The sequence below is a fragment of the Hemitrygon akajei genome, chromosome 11 (genome assembly GCF_048418815.1).
Source record: "Hemitrygon akajei chromosome 11, sHemAka1.3, whole genome shotgun sequence".
In the NCBI taxonomy this organism is placed as follows: domain Eukaryota; kingdom Metazoa; phylum Chordata; class Chondrichthyes; order Myliobatiformes; family Dasyatidae; genus Hemitrygon; species Hemitrygon akajei.
In genome coordinates, this window is record NC_133134.1 from 7,863,777 (window position 1) to 7,884,664 (window position 20,888).

Here is a 20,888-nt window from a genome sequence, read left to right on the forward strand (position 1 = left end):
GTACTCCATTCCCTCTACCCACCTTATTCTGGCTTCTCCTTTCCTTTTGAGCCCTGTTGGCCAAAACCTTGATCGTTATTCTACTTTGTGGATGCTGCCTGACTTCCTGAGTTCCTCCAGCGTTTTGTGTGTGATGCATCTACGGGAGGTTTTTTTAACAATCGGGGATGAATTAACACTTGGAATGGTTTACTTGGAAATCTGCAAAACCTTTCCAAAAAGTTCCACATGGAAGATTTCCTGGGTTGAGTATGTGAGTGGATTCAATGTTGCAATGCTATTGTGTGAGCTGTCTGTGGAATATTGGTGAGGATGAAGTATGCTGTAAAAGCTTCCATGCTTAACGTGGCAAGGTGGCCAATGTAATGGACTCAAGGCTAAAAACTGCTACTTCATGAATTATGGATGGTATTAGTGTGAGCAGAGTGCTGGAGGAATTGATGTTGAAATTGCAGTTGTTTTTAATTTACATTAATGTATTAAATATTTAAGATATTCTGGGGTTGGGTCAGTGTGAGAACCAGCTTGACTGAGCAAGCCCGCATTTATTTGTTAGAGATGCACAAAGTGGATCACTGGCCCAATTAGGAAAGTCAATCATATTGATAGGTCTGGACATAGGCCAGATTGGGCAAGGATGGAATATTCCCCTTCTATAGAGGAAAGGATTGGTTAAGTTTGTTCTTAAAGTTGCTACCAGCATAATATGCCTTTAAAATATTTGGACAATTGCCCTTTGTGTAGGTGGTTTAGCAGGAGAACAGGGAGTAGTGAGAGGGAAAGGGTATCACGTAACTAAATGGGGGAATGGGATTGCTCTGAGGGCTGGCAGTGACTTGGTGGGCCAAATAGTCCCTTTCAATGTCATAAGAAATCATGAGAAATATGAATAATGAAGTACTGCATGTTTAAAAATTCTTCAGATGGTAAAAGTTCAACTTGTAAAGATCAGAAAGCAAGTGCATTTTTGTCAAGAAAGATAGAATATTAAATTAGGGTTTAACATCTGTTCAATTGTTTAAACTTAAGCCAAAATAAGCTCTCAAGTAAACACAACTTTTACTATGTAAAATAAGATTTCAGCAGCTGGAGGCAAATACAGAGGACAGTTCCAAGATGCTGCTATTGTGAACTTAGAGGTGAGCTATTAACAGCTCAAAAAATGGGAGCTAGAGTTAGCTAATTTAGTCTCGTGTCTACTCTGCCACTGGATAAGATAGTATCCAATTTATACCTTTCTAATTTACAAGATTTTGGTATGCTAAGAAATAGAAATCAGGTGGTGTGTCTCCCCAAATCTTGTCTTGGGATCTATTGCCTCATGGAGTTGAGTATTTCAAAGATTTAAAACTTTTGGCATTAAGAAACTTCTCATCTCAGTCCTGACTGGTGGACACTATCTTCTCCTAAGACCATACCCCCTTGTTCTAAAGTGCATGTGACAAATAAAGCCAATCTTCACCCTGGTGTAGACAGGTGGTAAACTAAAGCCCAGGCTTACTTTGGTGAGGGCTAACGTGTCGTCTGGTTTGGAGAGGCTGTAGAAACCTGAATTTAATGTGTTTTCTTCCTCAGGACTCAGTTGGAGGCAGGTTCGATGCATCACAGGCATTTGTCGGTGAACTGAGTCACTTCAACATCTGGGACCACATTCTCACCTCCGATGTTATCCGGAGCATAGCCAACTGTTCTGCCAACCTGGCCGGCAATGTCATTCCCTGGGTTGACAACAACGTGGACGCGTTCGGTGGGGCAACCAAGTTGCCACTGGAGACCTGCCGGGAGCGCTTGGTTAGTTCCTGATTGTCACGAGGATTCACATAAGTGCCCCTGTTTGTTTAGTACAGATAACTTTCTGTGATTTGGTTAAAAGTGTACCAATTTCCCAGTCTCATCTTCACATCTTGGGAAGGAGCAATGATTGTGATATTTTGTGTCTTAAAATCTCGGTAACTCTGCCAGCCGTGTCCAGTAGGTAGCATTCTCTACATTGAGTCGATGGTCCCAGGTACAAGAACCACACCAGAGACCTGAGCACAAAGTCCAACGGGATACCACACCACACCCCAGTAATGGGTGATCCTGAGATCTTCCTCGTCCCTCAAGTGGACTTGTAAGATTCCACAGTAGTGTATTTGAAGAGCAGGGGAGATCTCAGTGACCTGGTTTCTAGCTGATCTGTCAACGTTTTAAAAAGTAAATCAGTCAGTTAGTGTATTGCTGTATGAGAGCTTGTTGTGTCCACCTTCACTTGTTACTTCAAAAGGTAATTTGTGAATTACATACATTTTTAGGATCATTTTCAGTAGTGAAGGGCATTACAGAAATTAGAATAAGACACACATAATGCTGGAGGAACTCAACAGGTCTATGGAGAGGAATAAATGAGACTTTGTGTCCTGATGAAGGGCCTCTGCCTGTGACATTGATAATTCTGGCAATTTTTACTCCTTTCCCTCTTTTTCCATTCTCCATTCTGGCTCCCATTCTCGTCTCCTCACATACCTATCACCTCCAACTGGTTCCCCTCCTCTTCTCCTTGCTCCCATAGTCCACTGTCCTATCAGATTCCTTCTTCTGCCCTTCCACCAATCACATCCCAGCTTCTTACTTCATCACCTCTCTCCACCTCACCTGGTCTCATCTATTGCCTGCCAGCTTGCCTCCACCCTCTTCCTCCCTCCATCCTCTTCCCTCCACCTCCCACCATCTTAATCTGGCTTCTTTCTCCCTTCCTTTCCAGTCCTGATGAAAGACCTTGGTCTAAAACATTGACTGTTTATTCCTCTCTGTTGATGCTGCCTGATGGAGTGTGTGTGTGTGTGTGTGTGTGTGTCCTTGTATGCTGGCCAACCTGTGGTGCATTACCCTCTTGCTACAGACTCTTTCTAACATTTTCCATTTCCCATGTTAGGTGCAAACCTCTGGGAAAAATTCTGCAGGCACTCTTTTCTGGTCTAGATCTTGATCAACAAATTAAATAACCCTTTCTCAATTGTCTTATTGCTGGAAAGAGGTTTATTATTTTGTTTCAAGGTTACGTTGCAAGAGTATCTGTTGGAATACAGAGAGCAAAAAGAAAACCATTTTTTTCCTCACTGGAATAACAATTTAAAAGAATCTTTTCATAAGCTTCATTGAAATCACTTCTAGCTGATCTACAGAGAGCCGGACTTAAATGTTTTATTGAGTTTAAATGGCCTTACTGCGTAATTTGTGCTCACCTTGGGTTGGGATGAAATAACATTCAACAAACTTTAAAAGTTCAACCCCGCATGTTCTTCCTTTGTGCCACTGTTCACTTTTTTAAAAAAACAAAAAACGTTTTGAGAAACAGAGTTCTAAGGCTGTGGTGATTGAAATAGTTATTTTCTTAGTGCTTATGGCGTAGTAAGCAGCCCTTCAGCCATGGATGTCTATGCCAAATAAGAAATACCTGTATGTTATAGCTCGGAGTGTCGGAGTTGGAGTTCAATTCTGATGCCGCCTGTACATCCTCCCTGTGAACGCGTGGGTTTCCTTCCCATGCTCGTTTCCTCCCACAGTCCAAGAACATACTGGTTAGTAACTAATTGGTCATTGTAAACTGTGCTATAATTAAGCGATGCATAAATAGGTGGTTTGCTGGCTTGTGTAGCTCACTGAGCCAGAAGGGCCTGTTCCATGCTGTATCTCAAAATAAAAATGAATAAATTCAAGCTAATCCTGTTTGTTCCATATCTGTCTAATGCTACTACAGCACCAGTGACCTGGGTTCAGTTTGTGCCACTGCCCATAAAGAGTTTACACGTTCTCCCCATGACCACATGGGTTTCCTCCAGATGTTCCGGTTTCCTCCCCATTACAAAAGCATGTAGTTTGTATGTTAATTGGACACATGGATGTAATTGGGTGGTGTGGGCTCATCGGGCTGAAGGGCCTGTTATCGTGCTGTAACTCTAAGTAACAAATAAATTAATCTACCTGCTTCAGCCACATATTACATCTTTCACCTCCAACCTTAAAACTATGCCCTCTAGAATTTGATTTCTGCCCTGCCCCCCAAATCTGGGGATGGGAAAAGAGTGCTTCACCATATCTGTCCCTCATTCCATTTAGGCATAGAATCATAGAGCACTACAGCACAGAATCAGACCCAACTTGTCCATGCTGAATGGTTAAGCTGCCTAGTCCCAATGACCTGCAGTCAGATTATTGCCCTTCCTACCCCTCTCATCCATGTACCTATCCAAATTTCCCATAAATGTTGAAATTATACCTGCATCCACCATTTCTTCTAGCTTTTTTCATATTTGCACCATCCCTTTGCACCTTTCACCCTTAACCTGCGACCTCTAGTTCTAGTCTCACCAAACCTCTTCCTTCTCTTCCATCCTTTTTGGGTCCATTGTTGGAGATGAAGGAACATCCCCTTTTTCCAGAGCATAGTTCTCGATAGCTGGTCACTTGACCAGGAAAGAGATCCCTGCATTCCCTGTTACAAACTTGATCCCGTTCCTCTTCACCCAGCCATGATGAGGCCAATATTATCGCAATTGCCAAACTTCTTCTGTGCCATACTGTTCTGTAGACTGAGCTAAAGATGGGATGCCTCAATTCTCATGCCAATCAGTATAAGACCATAAGACACACAGTAGGAGCAGAATTAGGCCATTTGGCCAATCAATTCTAATCTATCATTCCATCAGGGTTGATTTATTTTTCCTCTCAACCACATTCTCCTGTCTTCTCCCCATTACCTTTGACATCCTTACTAAACAGGAACCTTCCAACGTCTGCTTGAAACATATCCAATGACTTGGCCTCCACAGCCATCTGTGATAATGAATTCCACAGATTCAACACTCTCTATCTAAAGAAATTCCTCCTCTCCTCTGTTCTAAAGGAGACTCTTCTATTCTGAGTCTGTGCCCTCTGGTCCTAGACTCTCCCACTATATGAAACATCCTCTCCATGTCCACTTTATCCGGGCCTTTCAATATTTAGTGGGTTTCAATAAACTTGCCCCTCATTCTTCTGAACTCCGGTGGATACAGACTCTGGGCCAGCGGACACTCTTCACCTGTTAACTCGTAAGGAAAATCAGGTCAAATAAAAAGCAGCTGGTAGAACCACATCGCACAAAAGTGGTAGTTTGGCCCATCAGATTTGTGCTAGCACTTGACGAGAGTTGCTTATTAACCCTGTGTTTGCCACTATCCTCCAACTTTTTCAGCCACTTCCTTAGACGCTTCTGATAGTGCTATCGTGTTCACTTGGCAAACTCCTGCAACCCCTTCCCCCTGTGGTTATTAGCCCTCATGCTACTGGAAATAGCTACTCTCTGCTAATTCAAAATTTATTAATTATTTTACTTAGAGATTCAGTGAGGAATGGGTCCTTCCAGTCCTTTGAGCTGCGCTGACCAGCAACCCCAATTAACCCTAGCCTAATCGCGGGATATTTACAATGACCAATCAACCGACTAACCGGTGCATCTTTGGACTGTGGGAGGAAATCCATGTGGTCACGGGAAGGATGTACAGACTCCTTACAGAAGACACTTCGATTGAACTCCGAGCTCTGATGCCCTGAGCTGTGATACTGTTATGCTAACAACTATGCTACCGTGATTTACTGAGATGGGCTCGAGACACACCTGCTCAATGTGCTAAAATTGCACACTAGCTTTATCAGAGTCTGTCCTCTTGAGATTGTCTTAATGTCTAAGGCAATTTGAAGAAAATGTTGTGCTGACCTTTAACTTACTCTAAGAGCAAACAGATCAATCTCAGATTGATCTTGGAGTAGGTTAAAATGACAGTACAGCATTGCGAGCTGAGGGGTGTGTGCAGTGCTGTAATAGTTTTTAAAATGTACACATGCCGCTCCAGGTAGTTGGTGGGGTTGTTCGTTGATTTTAATTTATTTAGAGATACAGGCCCTTCTGGCCCAATGAGCCACACTGCTAAACAACCCACCCATTTAACCCTAGCCCAAACACAGGACAATTTACAATGACCAATTAGCCTACTAACCAGTACATCTTTCGACTGTGGGAGGAAACCAGAGAACCTGGAAGAAGCCCACACGGTTGAGGGGAGAACATACAAACTTCTTATAGATGGCCACCAGAATTGAACTCTGACGTTCTAAACTGTAATAACACCGCACTAACCACTACACACTGTGTTAAACCAATGTTAAATGGGCTACTGTCATTCTAACACATTGGAGAGTGGAATTGAAGTGTAACAATGCACCCACATCAGAGTCCAGTCCAAGTCGTACCTCCTATTCTTAAATGCAATTATTAGCTTTTAATTTTGTGCATCAGGGAAAGATCATTCAACATTGGAGGTGAGGCAGCATCTGTTGAGATGTTTTGGGTTCCAACATTTCATCTGGACTGAGAGTTGAAATTCAATCATTTGCAGATCTTATTTTCCAGCTAAAATCTCTTTCCAATCTTCTCTGCACCATCTGCCAATCACCCCACACCCCTTCCATTCACCTTTTTATACTATTTCCCTCTAACTTTCAGTCTAGGTAAAGGGCCTCGACCCTAAATATCGGCTGTGTATCTCCCTCCGCAGATGCTGCCTGACAAAGTTTCTCCAACAGTTTCCTTTTCTTTATCTTTATTTCAGAGATACAGCACGGTAACAGGTCCTTGCAGCCCAACAAGCACTTGCCACCCAGTTACACCCATGTGACCAATTAACCTAATAACCTTTACATCCTTGAAACGTGGGAGGAAACTGGAGCACCCGGAGGACTCTGTTGGTCCAGATTCTGGCAGCTGCAGTCTCTTGTTTGTCTCTGAATGGAAAAATACAAGTGATTCTGCAGATGCTGGAAATCCAGAGTCTTTCTCTCTCTCTCACTCACACACACACACACACACACACACACACACACACACACACACACACACACACACACACACACACACACACACACACACACACACACACACACACACACACACAATGCTGGAGGAGCTCAGCAGATCAGGCAGCACCTATGGACATTAATAAACATGTACATCAATTTCTCCATCTTTCAGAAATTTCTCCTTCCCTCTCCTTCAGTTCCCCACTCTGGTCCCCCCCCCCCCCTTACCTCTTCTCACCTGCCTATCACTTCCTCTGATTCACTCACCTCTCCTATCAGATTATTTCTGCTTTAACCCTTCACCTGATGAAGGGTCTCAGCCCAGAGTGTTGTCAACTGTTTGCTCTTCTCCATCGATGCTGCCTGCCCTGAGTTCCTCCAGCATTTTGTGTATATTATCCATCTTACTGTACTTGGGGGACCATCTAATAATCTTATAGCTGTGGGGTAGAAGCTGTCCTTAAGCCTGGTGGACATACTTCCAAGTTTATGAGGATGAGTGGTGACTTGACAGAGGTGTACAAGATAAGAGGCATAACAGTGGACAGCCAGTATCCTTTTCCCAGAGTGGTGATGGCTAATACATTGATTCATTATGTGCTGTGTCAAGAAACATAATTGTTCTTGCCAAATTTTTCTACAGATTTGGTTTGCCATTGTCTTCTTCTGGGCAGTGTCTTTACAAGACAGGTGACCCCAGCCATTATCAATGCTGTACAGACATTGTCTACCTGGCCACAGTGGTTGCATTAGCAGGACCTGTGAAATGCACCAGCTACCCACACGATCATCACCACCTGCTCCCGTGGCTTCACAAGACCATGATTGGGAGGGAGGAGCTAAGTAGATGCTACACATTGCCCAAGGGTGACCTGCAGGCCAATGGCGGGAAGGAGTGCCTCACACCTCCTTTGGTAGAGACGCATTGCCACCTCACCACCCTAATATGAGAGGGCATAATTTTAAGATGATCGGAAGAAAGTATAGGGGGGATATCAGAGGCAGGATTTTTCAGTGGTAGGTGCATGGAACACACTGCCAGGGGTGGTGGTAAAGGCAGATACACTAGGGATGCTTAAGAAACTCCTAGATAGACACATGGATGATAGAAAATTGGATTGCTATGTGGGAGGGAAGAGTTAGATTCATTGGAGAACATAATGGGCTGAAGAACCTGTGATGTGCCGTTACGTTCTAAGTTTTACGAGGGGAGAATAGAGAACATCCAGTGTGAGTGGGGTCTTTGAGGCATGAGAAGGGTAGACAGTCCATGGAGGGGAGGCTGGTTTCAGAGATGTGCTGAGCTGTGTCCACAGCTCTGTAGCTCCTTGCAGTCTTGAACAGGGCAGTTCAAGACAATGAGCCTTAGTTCACAACAGACTGCGTGAAAGAGTCTTTGCGAGTCTGCTTGGGTGGGCGAAGGCCCAATGTTTGCATGTCTATGCCCAGATCTGGGTCTGCTGGAGGCCGAACAATACTGACTATTGGGGTTAGACGACTGCATGTGCATGAGTGGGTGGGAGGGAGGAACGGGGCTTGTTTTGCTGTTGTTGTATTGTTGCTTGTTGTGTTCTGTGTTGTTCTGCCAAGCGTTATGGGCATGCTATGATGGTGCCAGAGTGTGTGGTGACATGTGTGGGCTGCCTCCAACGTACCCTTGGGTGTGTTGATGTTAATGCAAATGACCATATTTCACTGTTTCAATCTACATGTGACATCAAAACATCTTGAGGGTCCTCATCTGCTTCTTTTCCCAATTACACTTAACCCAAGTCTCCTGTGCCAGGAATGAAAGGGTTAACGTATGAGGACCATTTGACGGCTCTTGGCTTGTACTTGCTAGAGTTCAGAAGAGTGAGGGCGATCTCACTGAAACCTGTAGAAAACTGAAAGACCTAGATCGAGTTGATGTGGAGAGGATGTTTCCTATAGAGGGCGAGACTAGGACCAGAGGGCAGAGCCTCGGGTACAAGGAAGTCCCTATAGAACAGAGATGAGGAGGGATTTCTTTAGTCAGAGGGTGATGAATTCATTACCATAGACAGCTGTGGAGGCCAAGTCATTGAGTATATTTAAAGCAAAGTTGATAGGTTCTTAATTACTAAGAGCATCGAAGTGGGGAGAAGGCAGGAGAATGGGATTGGCAGGGATAATAAATCAGCCATGATGAAATGGTGGAGCAGACTCAACGTTCAAAGTAAATTTATTATCAAAGTACATGTCACTATTTACAACCTTGAGATTTGCTTTCTTGGCGAAAAGCCTAATTCTGCTCTTGGGTCTTTGGTCTCTGGTTACCCACCTTTCTGCCACTGGAAACAGATTCTCCATCAAATCCCTTCATGATTTTAAAAGCTTGGTTAAATATCTGCTGTTTGTTATTTCCATTAAACCTGAAACGGGCTATGATCCGTGTGTGTGTGTGTGTGTGTGTGTGTGTGTGTGTGTGTTTTTATACAATGTCAATATGTGAACCCAGGAGAGCCTTCCCTAATGAGGTGAATGAAGATGTTGTGAAGCTGCACACAGCTCGATACAAAAGCAGCCATACCCGAATGCTTTATACTCTGTCTATAATCGTAAAAACAGTCAGAAAAAAGGGGTTTTGCTCCATCCTGTCTGCTGTCCTCTTTGTGATGTCATTCACAGTATGGTTACATTAATACTAACCATCTCTTTCACTGTATGACAACAGGGTTCAAGAGACATTTTAGTTTTAAGGTTCTGGGTTTGTATTTTATCATTCGTTTTTCTCATGACTTTGACTATATGATGGTGACCATTTCGTTCATTCGACGTTTTTGCATTAAAATAATTGTTATATCTTTTGGATAAAAGAAGAAAAAATGAATAAAAATAAAAGCATTATATTAATATATCACTTGTACTGCAGCCGCCTTTTATTCTTTTGAGGAAATGATCTGTACGGTGTGGGTTTCCATAATCTAAGAAGATATCGACCTGGAACCACAAGAGATTGCAGATGCTGGAATCTCCTGCAACATTTGGGGAGAAGGCAGGGGAATGGGGTTGAGGGGGAAAATAAAACAGCCATGATGAAATGGCATAGCAGAATTGATGGGCTGAATGGCCTAATTCTGCTCCTATATCTTGTGGTCTAATCTGCTAGAGGAACTCAGCAGGTCGAGCAACTTCTGTGGAGGGGAGAGGAATTATTGATGTTTCAGTTTGAGACCTTGCTTTAGGGTATGAAGCAGGATTTGGATCTGAAACATCAAGAAACCACAGAACTGCGCTGAAGAAGGTAAAGAAAATATTGCAACACACACAAAATGCTGGATACCTCAACTTCAGTTCTGAATGATATTTGCTTACTCTTATTGTCTGTATGAATTGTTTTTTTTCTCTCTGCATATTGAGTGTTTGTCAGTCTTTTGTTTTAATGAACTTTATTGGGTTCCTTTGTTTAGTGGCTGCCTGTAAGGAGACGAATCTCAGGGCTGTATAAAGTATTCATACTTTGCTAATAAATATACTTTGAACTTTGAACTGATACTGAACACAACCTCACTTTCAAGGACTCTACAACTCGTGTTCTCTGTATTTATTTATTTATTTTATTTATTATACTTATTTCTTTTTGTATTTGCACGATTTGTCAGTCTTTGTTGGCAGTTTTTCATTGATTCTATTGTACATTTTTGTTCTGTAAATGCCAGCAAGAAAGTGAATCTCAGGGTAGTATTTGGTGACATCCATGTCCTTTGACAATAAATTTACTTTGAACTTTGGAGGAACTCAGCAAGTCAGGCAGCATCTATGGATGTGAATAAATAGCCGACATTTCAGGCTGAGGACCCAAAAGGAAATGAAAATAGGCCCTTTGGCCCATCTGGTCCATGCAAGCTAGTTTAATTTGCCAGAGTTTTGATCGTAGTCAGTCCCACAGCACAGAAATGGGTCCTTTGGCCAATCTGTTATTCTATGTAGTCCCATTGACCCATAACTGCAACATAGCCCTCCCATCCAGGTACTTATCCAAACTTCTCTTAAATGTTGCATCAAACCCACATCCAACTCTTCCACTGGCAGCTCGTTCCACACTCTCATCACCCTCTGAGTGAAGAGGGTCCCCCTCAGTTTCCCCTTAAATATTTCACCGTTCACCTTCACCTATGACCTCTATTTCTAGTCTCACCAAACTTCTATGGAAAACACCTGCATGCATTAGCCCTATCTATACGCCTTATAATTTATTATACTCTAAACTGTTCCAGTCCACGTATCTGCCCAATTATTCAAAACCTAAGTAAATTTATTATCAAAGTACATCTGTCACCATATACATCGATGATAATCATTTTCTTGTGGGCATACTCAATAAATCCATAATAGCATAATAACCATAATAGAATCAATGAAAGACCACAGCAGTTTGGGCATTCAACCAGTGTGCAAAAGACAACAAACCGTGCGAGTACGGAAAAAATTAATAATAAACATTGAGAACATGAGATAAAGTGAGTCCATAGGTTGTAGGAACATTTCTGAGTGAAGTTATTATACCAGCCTCAACCATTTCCCCTGACAGTTCATTCAACTTCATAACATTAATGAATAAATTATTGCCCCTTGAGTTGCTATTAACTTTCCCTCTCATCTTAAACCTACACCCTCGAGTTCATGATTCCTTAACCTGGGGAAAAGTCTGAATGCATTCACCATATCTATTCACCTCATGATTTACTTAGATGTAGTGCAGAATGGGCCCTGTATGTTTTCTATGTTTCACTCAACTTGTCACAGACCTCCAGTTAGAGAGGCAACCATCTCCTACCACTCTTTGGCTTCTACCATAAAGCCAATGTCTAACTCAATTTACTACCTATTGCCAGAACTTGAGGACCCAAGTTATAGCGAAAGGTTGAACAGGCTAGGACTTTATTCCCTGGAGCAAATGAGAATAAGGGGAGATTTGGTAGATGTATGCAAAATTATGAGGGATATAGATAGGGTAAATACAAGCAGGCTTTTTCTGCTGAGGTTGGGTGAGGCTAGAACTAGAGGTCACATGGGTTAAGAGTGAAGAATGAAATATTTAAGAGGAGCTGTGAGTGTGGAAGGAGTTGATGCAGGATTGATTTCAACATTTAAGAGATGTTTCAATAGGTACATGGATGGGAGGGCTATGGAGAGTTAAGGTCCAGGTGTGGGTCAATGGGACTTGGCAGAGTAACAGTTCAGCATAGACTAGAGGCTGATTCTGTGCTGAGTGTTCTATGACAAGGAAGGTGCGCCAACTTCTTTACTTCCTTAGAAGTTTAAGGATGTTTGGGTTGTCACAAAATGCTCTAATAGATTTCTATAGATGTGCTGTTGAAAGCATCCTAACTGATTGCATCACAAATACAAGAAAGTCTGCAGATGCTGGAAATCCAAAGCAACACACACAAAATGCTGGAGGAACTCAACAGGCCAGGCAGCATCTATGGAAAGTGTTTCGGACCGAGACCCTTCTTCTGAAGGGGACTGATTGCATTATGGTCTAGTACAGCAATCTGAACGTTAATGAATGTAAGAAGCTGCAGAGGATAGTGGTCACAGGCACATCTTTCCCCATCATCTGTGGTATGAGAACAGTGGGGGGCCGAGTTAGTGGAGTGTACTGAAGGCAGAGATCAATAGGTTCACGATTGTTAAGACTGTTGAGGGTTACAGCGAGAAGGCAAGAGAACGCGATCAAAAAGGAATCAGCTTCAATTGAAAGGTGTTACAAACCTGATGGGCTGAATGGCTTCTTCTGCCTTATTCCTCTTGGGTTCTTAGGTTGAACCAGTCAGTGTAATGAATAGGAACTCAGACAGGTTGGTAGGCAGTGGAATCTCAGGAGGTATGAACTGCAATGGGTAACCTTGAACATGGCTCCATTATTGTCATTATTAACAAGTTAGTCGCTACATATTAGGGCGCCATGGTAAGGTAGTAGTTAGCACGATACAATTACAGCATTGTTATGGATTTAGGCAACAATAAATATATGAGTTAGGCAGGGGTTTTTATAACAAATAACATGTTTATTAAACATTGAAAACAAACCCCCCCAAAAGTAAACAAAACACTAACGTAACCGGAAATCAGCTGCTGCGTGGCAGCTTAAACAGTTCTTAAAGCGATGTTGCAAAAACAGTTCTTCAAAGTAGTATTGCCAAAAGTTCAAAATGCTCACAGTTAATTTAAGGGAGAGACTTTTTAAGACGATTTAAATTCTCTTTCACGTCACGTTGCTTCGTTTCCCAAATCGAACTTTTCCCACGAAGAATTTACGTAACAAAACAAAACGGCTTAAAGGCACTGACCTTTCCTTCAAAACACCATTCTCAATCCTTTCTGGTATTTCCCAGGGATTAACATGAGAACAGTCAATGAAATCCTTCCGAATGAGGATCAAACAAGGTCGAACCTGTTTCACCGTCGAAATCAATTTTCCTCGATCTTTAACTCCCGAACTCTGATCTTCACTCTCCACTGATTCTCAACTAGCAGTATTGTAAAGAAACTGCTGGCAATGACCTTTTAAACTTTAGGCATTAGATAAAACTTCATCTTTCAACTAAACTGCGTCATAAAGTCAACATGGCAAATCCAGCCACGAACTGCCCCTCCTCACAGGGAGGGGTCCTCCTTTTATACCCTGTAAAAAAAAACTGTCACATGACCTCTACTGGCGGGAAAATGACGTCACTCCACCATCACAAGACCATTACCTCAAGTCCAGTATAGCTTCAACCCCAGTCACGCGTCACGTGTCACGGGTACGTAACAGCATGGAGTGTCAGAATGCAGAGTCCAATTCCTGAATTGAATTGAATTGACTTTCTTTCTTACATCCTTCACATACATGAGGAGTAAAAATCTTTATGTTACGTCTCCATCTAGATGTGCCATGAGCAATCATAGTAATTTATAATAAATAGAACAGTCAATGTAATATAGAGTACACTCAAATCAGTGTGAGTTCATCAGTCTGATGGCCTGGTGGAAGAAGCTGTCCTGGAGCCTGTTGGTCCTGGCTTTTATGCTGAGGTACCGTTTCCCGGATGGTAGCAGCTGAATAGATTGTGCTTGGGTTGACTTGGGTCCCCAATGATCCTACGGGCCTTTTTTACACACCCGTCCTTGTAAGTGTCCTGAATCATGGGAAGTTCACAACTACAGATTAAGGGAGGTACAGTTCCCAAACCAGGCAGTGATGCAGCCAGTCAGGATGCTCTCAACTGTGCCCTTATAGAAAGTTCTTAGGGTTTGGGGGCCCATACCAAACTTGCTCAACCATCTGAGGTGAAAGAGCCACTTTTTCATTGCACAGCTGGTGTGTACAGACCACAAGGTCCTCGTTGACGTGGATGCCGAGGAACTTGAAGCTGTTTACCCTCTCAACCCCAGATCCATTGATGTCAACTGGGGTTAGCTCATCTCCATTCCTCCTGTAGTCCACAACCAGCTCCTTTGTTTTTGCGACATGGCGGGAGAGGTTGTTTTCTTGACACCACTGTGTCAGAGAGATGACTTCTTCCCTGCAGGCCACCTCGTTATTGTTTGAGATAAGGCCAATCAATGTAGTGTCGTAGGCAAATTTAATTAGCAGATTGGAACTGTGGGTGGCGATATGGTCATGGGTATACAGGGAGTAAAGGAGTTTGTGTGTTCTTCCCATGACTGCATGGGTTTCCTCTGGGTGCACTGGTTTCCTCCCATATTCCAAAGATGTACCCGTTGCTAGGTTAGTAGGTCATTGTAAGTTGTCCTGTGATTAGGCTAGGGTTAAATGGGCAGATTGCTTGGTGGCATGGCTTGTTGGGCTAGAAGGGCCTGTTCCCAGCTGTATCTCTAAATAAATATTATAGAATATTAGAATTCATATATCAGCCTAAAATGTTTTTTTTAAAAACATATACACAAGATATTCTGCTGGAAACCCAGAAAAAGCACACAAAATACTGCAGGAGCTCAACAGGTCAGCCGGTGTCTAGATAAACAGTCAATGTTTCAGTTAGGACTGGAAAGGAAGGGGACAGAAGCCAGAATAAGCAGGCGGAGGGAGAGGAAGGAGTACAAGCTGACATGTGAGACCAGGTGAGGGGGGAAGGCGGGTGGGTGGAGGGGATGAAATAAGCTGGGAGGTGATAGGTGGAAAAGGTAAAAAGGCTAAAGAAGAAGAACTCTGATAGGATAGTAGAGTGGACCTCGGAAGAAAGTTAAGAAGGAGGGAAACCAGAATGGGGAATTGAAAAAGAGAGAAGAGTCTGGCTTCATCAGAACAAGAAAATTTTTTTTTAACTCCCCAGCTAAACCAAAAAAATTTAAAAACTAATAAAATTTGGATTTTTGATTCCTCATTTAACAAATACCTTCTGATCTGAGGAAGGGTCTCAGCCTGAAATGTCGACTGCTTATTCCTCTCCATAGATACTACCTGACCTTCTGAGTTCCTCCAGCATTTTGTGCATGTCTTGGTCAAGATCTCCTGCACCTACAGAATCTCTAGTGCTTACCAACAGCAATTTCTGATTTCCAGATCCATTTTTAAATTGAACTATGACTTTGGGCCTTAAGCTTGGTTATTAATGGTGTGGACATACAGGTAACATTAGAAAGAGGGAAAAAAGCGTTTTTGAATCATCATGTAGTCCCCACATACCAACAGGCTTTTGGTCTGCACAATCATCAATAATTAAATGAAATTTTAAAAAACATATAGGATTTTTAACAAACTATCAAATGTAATCATTTACATGACTGGTGAGCAGATGTTGGGGGGTTATTTAAAGATTATTGAGTCCAGGGCAGAACATGGTATTTCATCTTGTATAATGGGATCAGGATAGCATTTGGAGCAGATTATAGTCATGAACTAAATTGTTTTCCATTAGTCTCTGAACATGACAGAACGGCAGATAACTGTGGTTGCCAGCAATCTGAAATAAGGGTAGTGTCTATTTGATAGAGTGAGTAGTCCTGTATATTCTCATAATTTTTCTTTTTGGGCATGAGCTCGTGAATCAAGTGAAAGCTAAATTCAGGTTTGCAAAGCTAAATTAAAAACAACTAATCACCTGCCCAATATTACGTGGAACATTACCATACAGTACAGGTCCTTCATCCCACAATATTGTGCCAACCCTTTCACCGACTCTAAACTCCACCTCACCCTTCCCTCCAACATAGCCCTCCAGTTTTCTATCATCCATGAGCCCAATTAAGAGTGTCATAAATATCCATAATGTATCTGCATCTAGCACCAGTCCCATACACTCAGTGTGAAGAACTTTCCTTTGAGATACCCCACACTATACTTTCCTCCAACAACATTAAAATTATACCCCCTTGTATTAGCCACTTCCACCTGGGAAAAGGTCTTGGCTGTCTATTCTATCTTTGCCTCTTATCAGCTTGTACACCTGTCAAGTAATTTGCTCCAAAAAGTAAAGCCTTATCTTAATCATATTCTTGCAGTTGTTGAAGAAAGGAACTTTTATTGTTAACACAGAAACATAACATAGAAAGCCTACAGCACAATACAGGCCCTTCGACCCACAAAGCTACGTCGAACATGTCCTCACCTTAGAAATTACTTAGGGTTATCCATGGCTCTTTATTTTTCTAAGCTCCATGTACCTATCCAGAAGTCTCTTAAAAGACCCTATCGTATCCGCCTCCATCACCACCGCCAGCAGCCTATTCCACACACTCACCACTCTCTGCGTAAAAAAAAACTTACCCCTGACATTTCCTCTGTACCTACTTCCAAGCACCTTAAAACTGTGCCCTCTCATGCTAGCCATTTCAGCCCTGGGAAAAAGCCTCTGACTATCCACACGATCAATGCTTCTCATCATCTTATACACCTCTATCAGGTCATTTCTCATCCTCCATCACTCCAAGGAGAAAAGGGCGAGTTCACTCAACCTATTCTCATAAGGCATGCTCTCCAATCCTTGTAAATCTCCTCTGCACCCTTTCCATGTTTTCCACATCCTTCCTGTAGTGAGGTGACCAGAACTGAGCACAGTACTCCCAAGTGGGGTCTGACCAGGGTCCTATATAGCTGTAACATTACCTCTCTGCTCTTAAACTCAATCCCATGACTAGACTAGACTAGATGGGCCAGATGGCCTGTGTCTGGGCTGCACTTTTCTATGACTCTATAACATCCTTGTAAATTTTCTCTGCACTCTTTCAATCTTATTTATATATTTCCTGTGGGTAGGTGACCAGAAATGCAAACAATTCTCCATATTTGGCCTCACCAACATCTTATACAACTCCAATATAACATTTCAACTCCTACACTCAATACTTTAATTATGAAGCCAATGTGCCAGAAGCTCTCTTTATGATCCTATCTACCTGTGACTTTACTTACAAGGAATTATGGATGTGTGTTCCCAGATCCTCCTGTTCTGCCACACTTCTTAGTCCCCCACCATTCACCGTGACTACAGTGACGTCAAGGAACAATAAAGGTAACCCCAGACCACTGAACAAATCCAAATGCTGCTTTTATCAGGGTATCCATCTGTCAGAAGCCATGGGCTTAAAGGACGGACACTTATAGCAAAATCTAAGCCATGGTGATCCTTGTCAGCTGGAGCTGTGCTTTGAGATCGGTGGAAGTCCAGATGGAGGAGGTTTGAAGCATGTTCCAACCCCAGCTCAGTGCCTACTGGATATTTTTCAGAGTCATGTTTGTACTTCTCCCCCCAGTTGACGTAACTGCATCTGTTTCTTGAATTACAGATGGATGCTGTCATGATAACTAATCTGAAAGATATTGCATTGGAAACAATTCTCAGGTAGCGATTCAAGAGCAAATATTCTTCTGCTCATCTCTCTAAAAGATTAATCCAACTCTTTAACTTAACTTAAATGCCCTCACTTAAGCCCATCTAGGAGGTGAGGTCACAAGATAAAGTGTGATCTGTCATAGAATAGTACAGCACAGTATGGGCCCTTTGCTCTTCGATGCTGTTCTGACTCTCTAACCTAATGTATCCAGTATACCACCTGAAATTTTTACTCTACAGACATCCAGGAAACAGAAAATCCCAAGGAATGAATGAATGACACAAAATGTTAGAACCCCAAAGCCCCCCTTCCCCTCATGAACAAGCAACAACAAAAGCAGCAACCCTCCCTGCGCCCGCTCCCTCCAACTGCTCCAGCAAAAGCATCAACCTCCCCCATCACCCACCATGCAAGCAGTATCAAAGCCCCCAGAGACCATAATCTAGAGTCCATCCCAACGCTTCAACATCCCACAGGCTCTAATGACGGAGAGAGAGGGAGAAGTAGAAGACTATAAGGTATAGGAGTAGAATTGGGCCATTTGGCCCAACAAGTCTCCTCTGTCATTTCTTCAATGCTGATCCAGTTTTCCTCTCAGCACAATCTCGTGTCTTCTCCCTGTATGCCTTCATGCCCTGACCACCTTCATGCCCTGACCAATCAAGAATCTATCAACCTCTGCCTTAAATATACATAAAGACTTGGCCTCCACAGCTGCCTGTGACAAAGAATTCCATAGATTCACCACTCTCTGGCTAAAGCAATTCCTCCTCATCTCCATTCTAAATGGACTTCCCTCTATTCTGAGGCTGTGTCCTCTAGTCTTAGACATTCCCACCATAGGAAACATCCTCTCCACATACACTCTATCAAACCTTTCACCATTCGATTTCAATGAGGTCACCCCTTGAATGAATGGCATCCGTCGGTCTCGGGGACCATGGATCTGCGCCTGGAGTTTCCAGGGCGTAGGCCTGGGCAGGGTTGTATGGGAGATCGGCAGTTGCCCAAGCTGCAGGCCTTCCCCTCTCCACGCCACTGATGTTGTCCAAGGGAAGGGCACTAGGACCCAAGCAGCTTGGCACCGGTGACGTCGCAGAGCAATGTGTTGTTAAGTGCCTTGCTCAAGGACACAAACACGCTGCCTCAGCTGAGGCTCGAACCAGTGACCTTCAGATCACTAGTCTGATACCTTGCCCACTAGGCCACGCGCCAACCCTGTCACCCCTTACTTTTCTGAATTCTAGTAAATGCAAGCCCAGAGCCATCAAGCACTCTTCATATGACAAGCCATTCAATCTTGAGATCATTTTCATGAATCTCCTTTAAACCCTCTCCAGTTTCAGCACATCCTTTCTATAAGGGGCCCAGAACTGCTCACAATACTCCAAGTGAGGTCTCACCAATTCTTTACAAAGTCTCAACATTACATCCTTGCTTTTATATTTTTGTCCTCTTGAAATCGATTAGTCTAGCCCTTCCCTCCATTTTTGATTTATCCATGTGCCTTTCTAAGAGTCTCTTAAATTGGTGAAGCAACCATCATAATCAGAGACCCCATCCACCCCAAACATTCTCTCTTCTCCCCTCTTCACTGGGCAGAAGATTCAAAAACCTGAAAGCATGTACCACCAAGCTCAAGGGCAGCTTCTACCCCACTGTTCTGCTGACCTTTTAACCTATTCCAAGATCAATCTAGCACTTCCCTTCCACATAGCACTTAAGTTTTCATTCATTCATGTATCTATCTAAGAATCTCAAGATTATCTCTAATGTACCTGCCACTACTCCTGGAAGGACATTCCACATATCTACCACACTCTGTGTAAAAACCTGTCTCTGATATCCAACTCCCACCCTCCCCCAAACATTCCTCCCAACACCTTAAAGTTCTAACACTTGTTTTAGCTATTTCCACCCGGAGAAAAAGTCTCTGGCTGTCCTCTCAATCAATGCCTCTTGTCCACCTCTATCAAATCACCTCTCATCCTCCTTCGCTCCAAAGAGAAAAGCCCTAGATCAACCTATCCTCATAAGACATGCTCTGTAATTCTGGCAGCATCCTAGTAACTGGAAGGATGGAATAACACCATATAACATACATCGAAGTTCAAAGTAAATTTATTATCAAAGTACATATGCAAACCTGAGATTTATTATACGCAGGCATTCACAGTAAATACAAGCAGCATAATAGAATTAATGAAAGGCCATCCCCAACAGAATGGACAAACAAGCCTGAGATTCATTTTCCTGTGGGCATACTTCATAAATCTATAGAATAACCATAACAGAGCCAATGAAAGACCATCCAGCTTGGGCACTCAACCAGAGTGTAGAAGACAACAAACTGAAAAGTACAAAAAGAAAGAAATAATAATAAAAGATAAAATATCAATAAGTATTAACAACATGTGACAAAGAGTCCATTGGTTGTGGGAACATTTCAATCATAAGGTGAGTGAAGTTATCACCTTTGGTTCAAGATCCTGATGGTTGAGGGGTAATAACTGTTCCTGAACCTGATGGTGGGGGTTCCGAGGCTCCTGTACCTTCTTCCTGATGGTAGCAGCAAGAAGAGAGCTTCTCCTGGGTGGAGGGGGTCCCTGATGGTGGATGCTGTTTTCCTGCGACACTGTTTCATGTGGAAGTACTCAGTGGTGCCACTTGGCATACCTAATTTGAATAACATCATCTAACACACATTTGCCACTTGCTGTGCCTGATTTGCAGAGGAATTCTGATTATGCAAATATATTTGTGGTCTTCATCACCACTTTATGATCTGAATTTTCTGTAAGGGCATTTATTATGTTTGTTTTCCTAACTTTTAGAAAATGGACTCTCCTCTTGTCATTGATGAAGGATCTCGGACTGAAACTTCGATGGTTTATCCCTCTCCATAAATACCACTGACCTGCTGAGTACCTCCAGCATTTTGTGTGTTACACTCTTTGTAAAGACTGGCATGTTAAAAGAGATTGAAGGCATCTGTTATCTTCAGTCAACAAGAGCTTTTCAAGCAATTACCATTTGTCCTGAAGAAGAGTCGTGCCCTGAAATATCGACTATTTATCAATTTCCATAAATACTGCCTGATCTGCTGAGTTCCTCCAGCATTTTGTGTGTGTTGCTCTGTATTTCCGGCATCTACAGAATCTCTTGTGTTTATCATTTGCTTAGAACATACATGGTCTGGAATTATT

At 42.7% G+C, this 20,888-nt stretch overlaps 1 protein-coding gene across 1 annotated transcript in view; it reads left to right on the plus strand.

Moving 5' to 3' along the window:
* Positions 1-20,888, plus strand: part of LOC140735298 (neuronal pentraxin-2-like) — a 45,951-nt gene that overhangs the window by 24,322 nt on the left and 741 nt on the right. The window contains exons 5-6 of the mRNA XM_073060182.1: positions 1,576-1,791; positions 20,517-20,888. The exon at positions 20,517-20,888 is cut by the window's right edge and continues 741 nt beyond it. Coding sequence (XP_072916283.1) covers positions 1,576-1,791; positions 20,517-20,588 — 288 coding nt within the window. The 3' untranslated portion in view covers positions 20,589-20,888. The remainder of the gene's footprint in view (positions 1-1,575; positions 1,792-20,516) is intronic.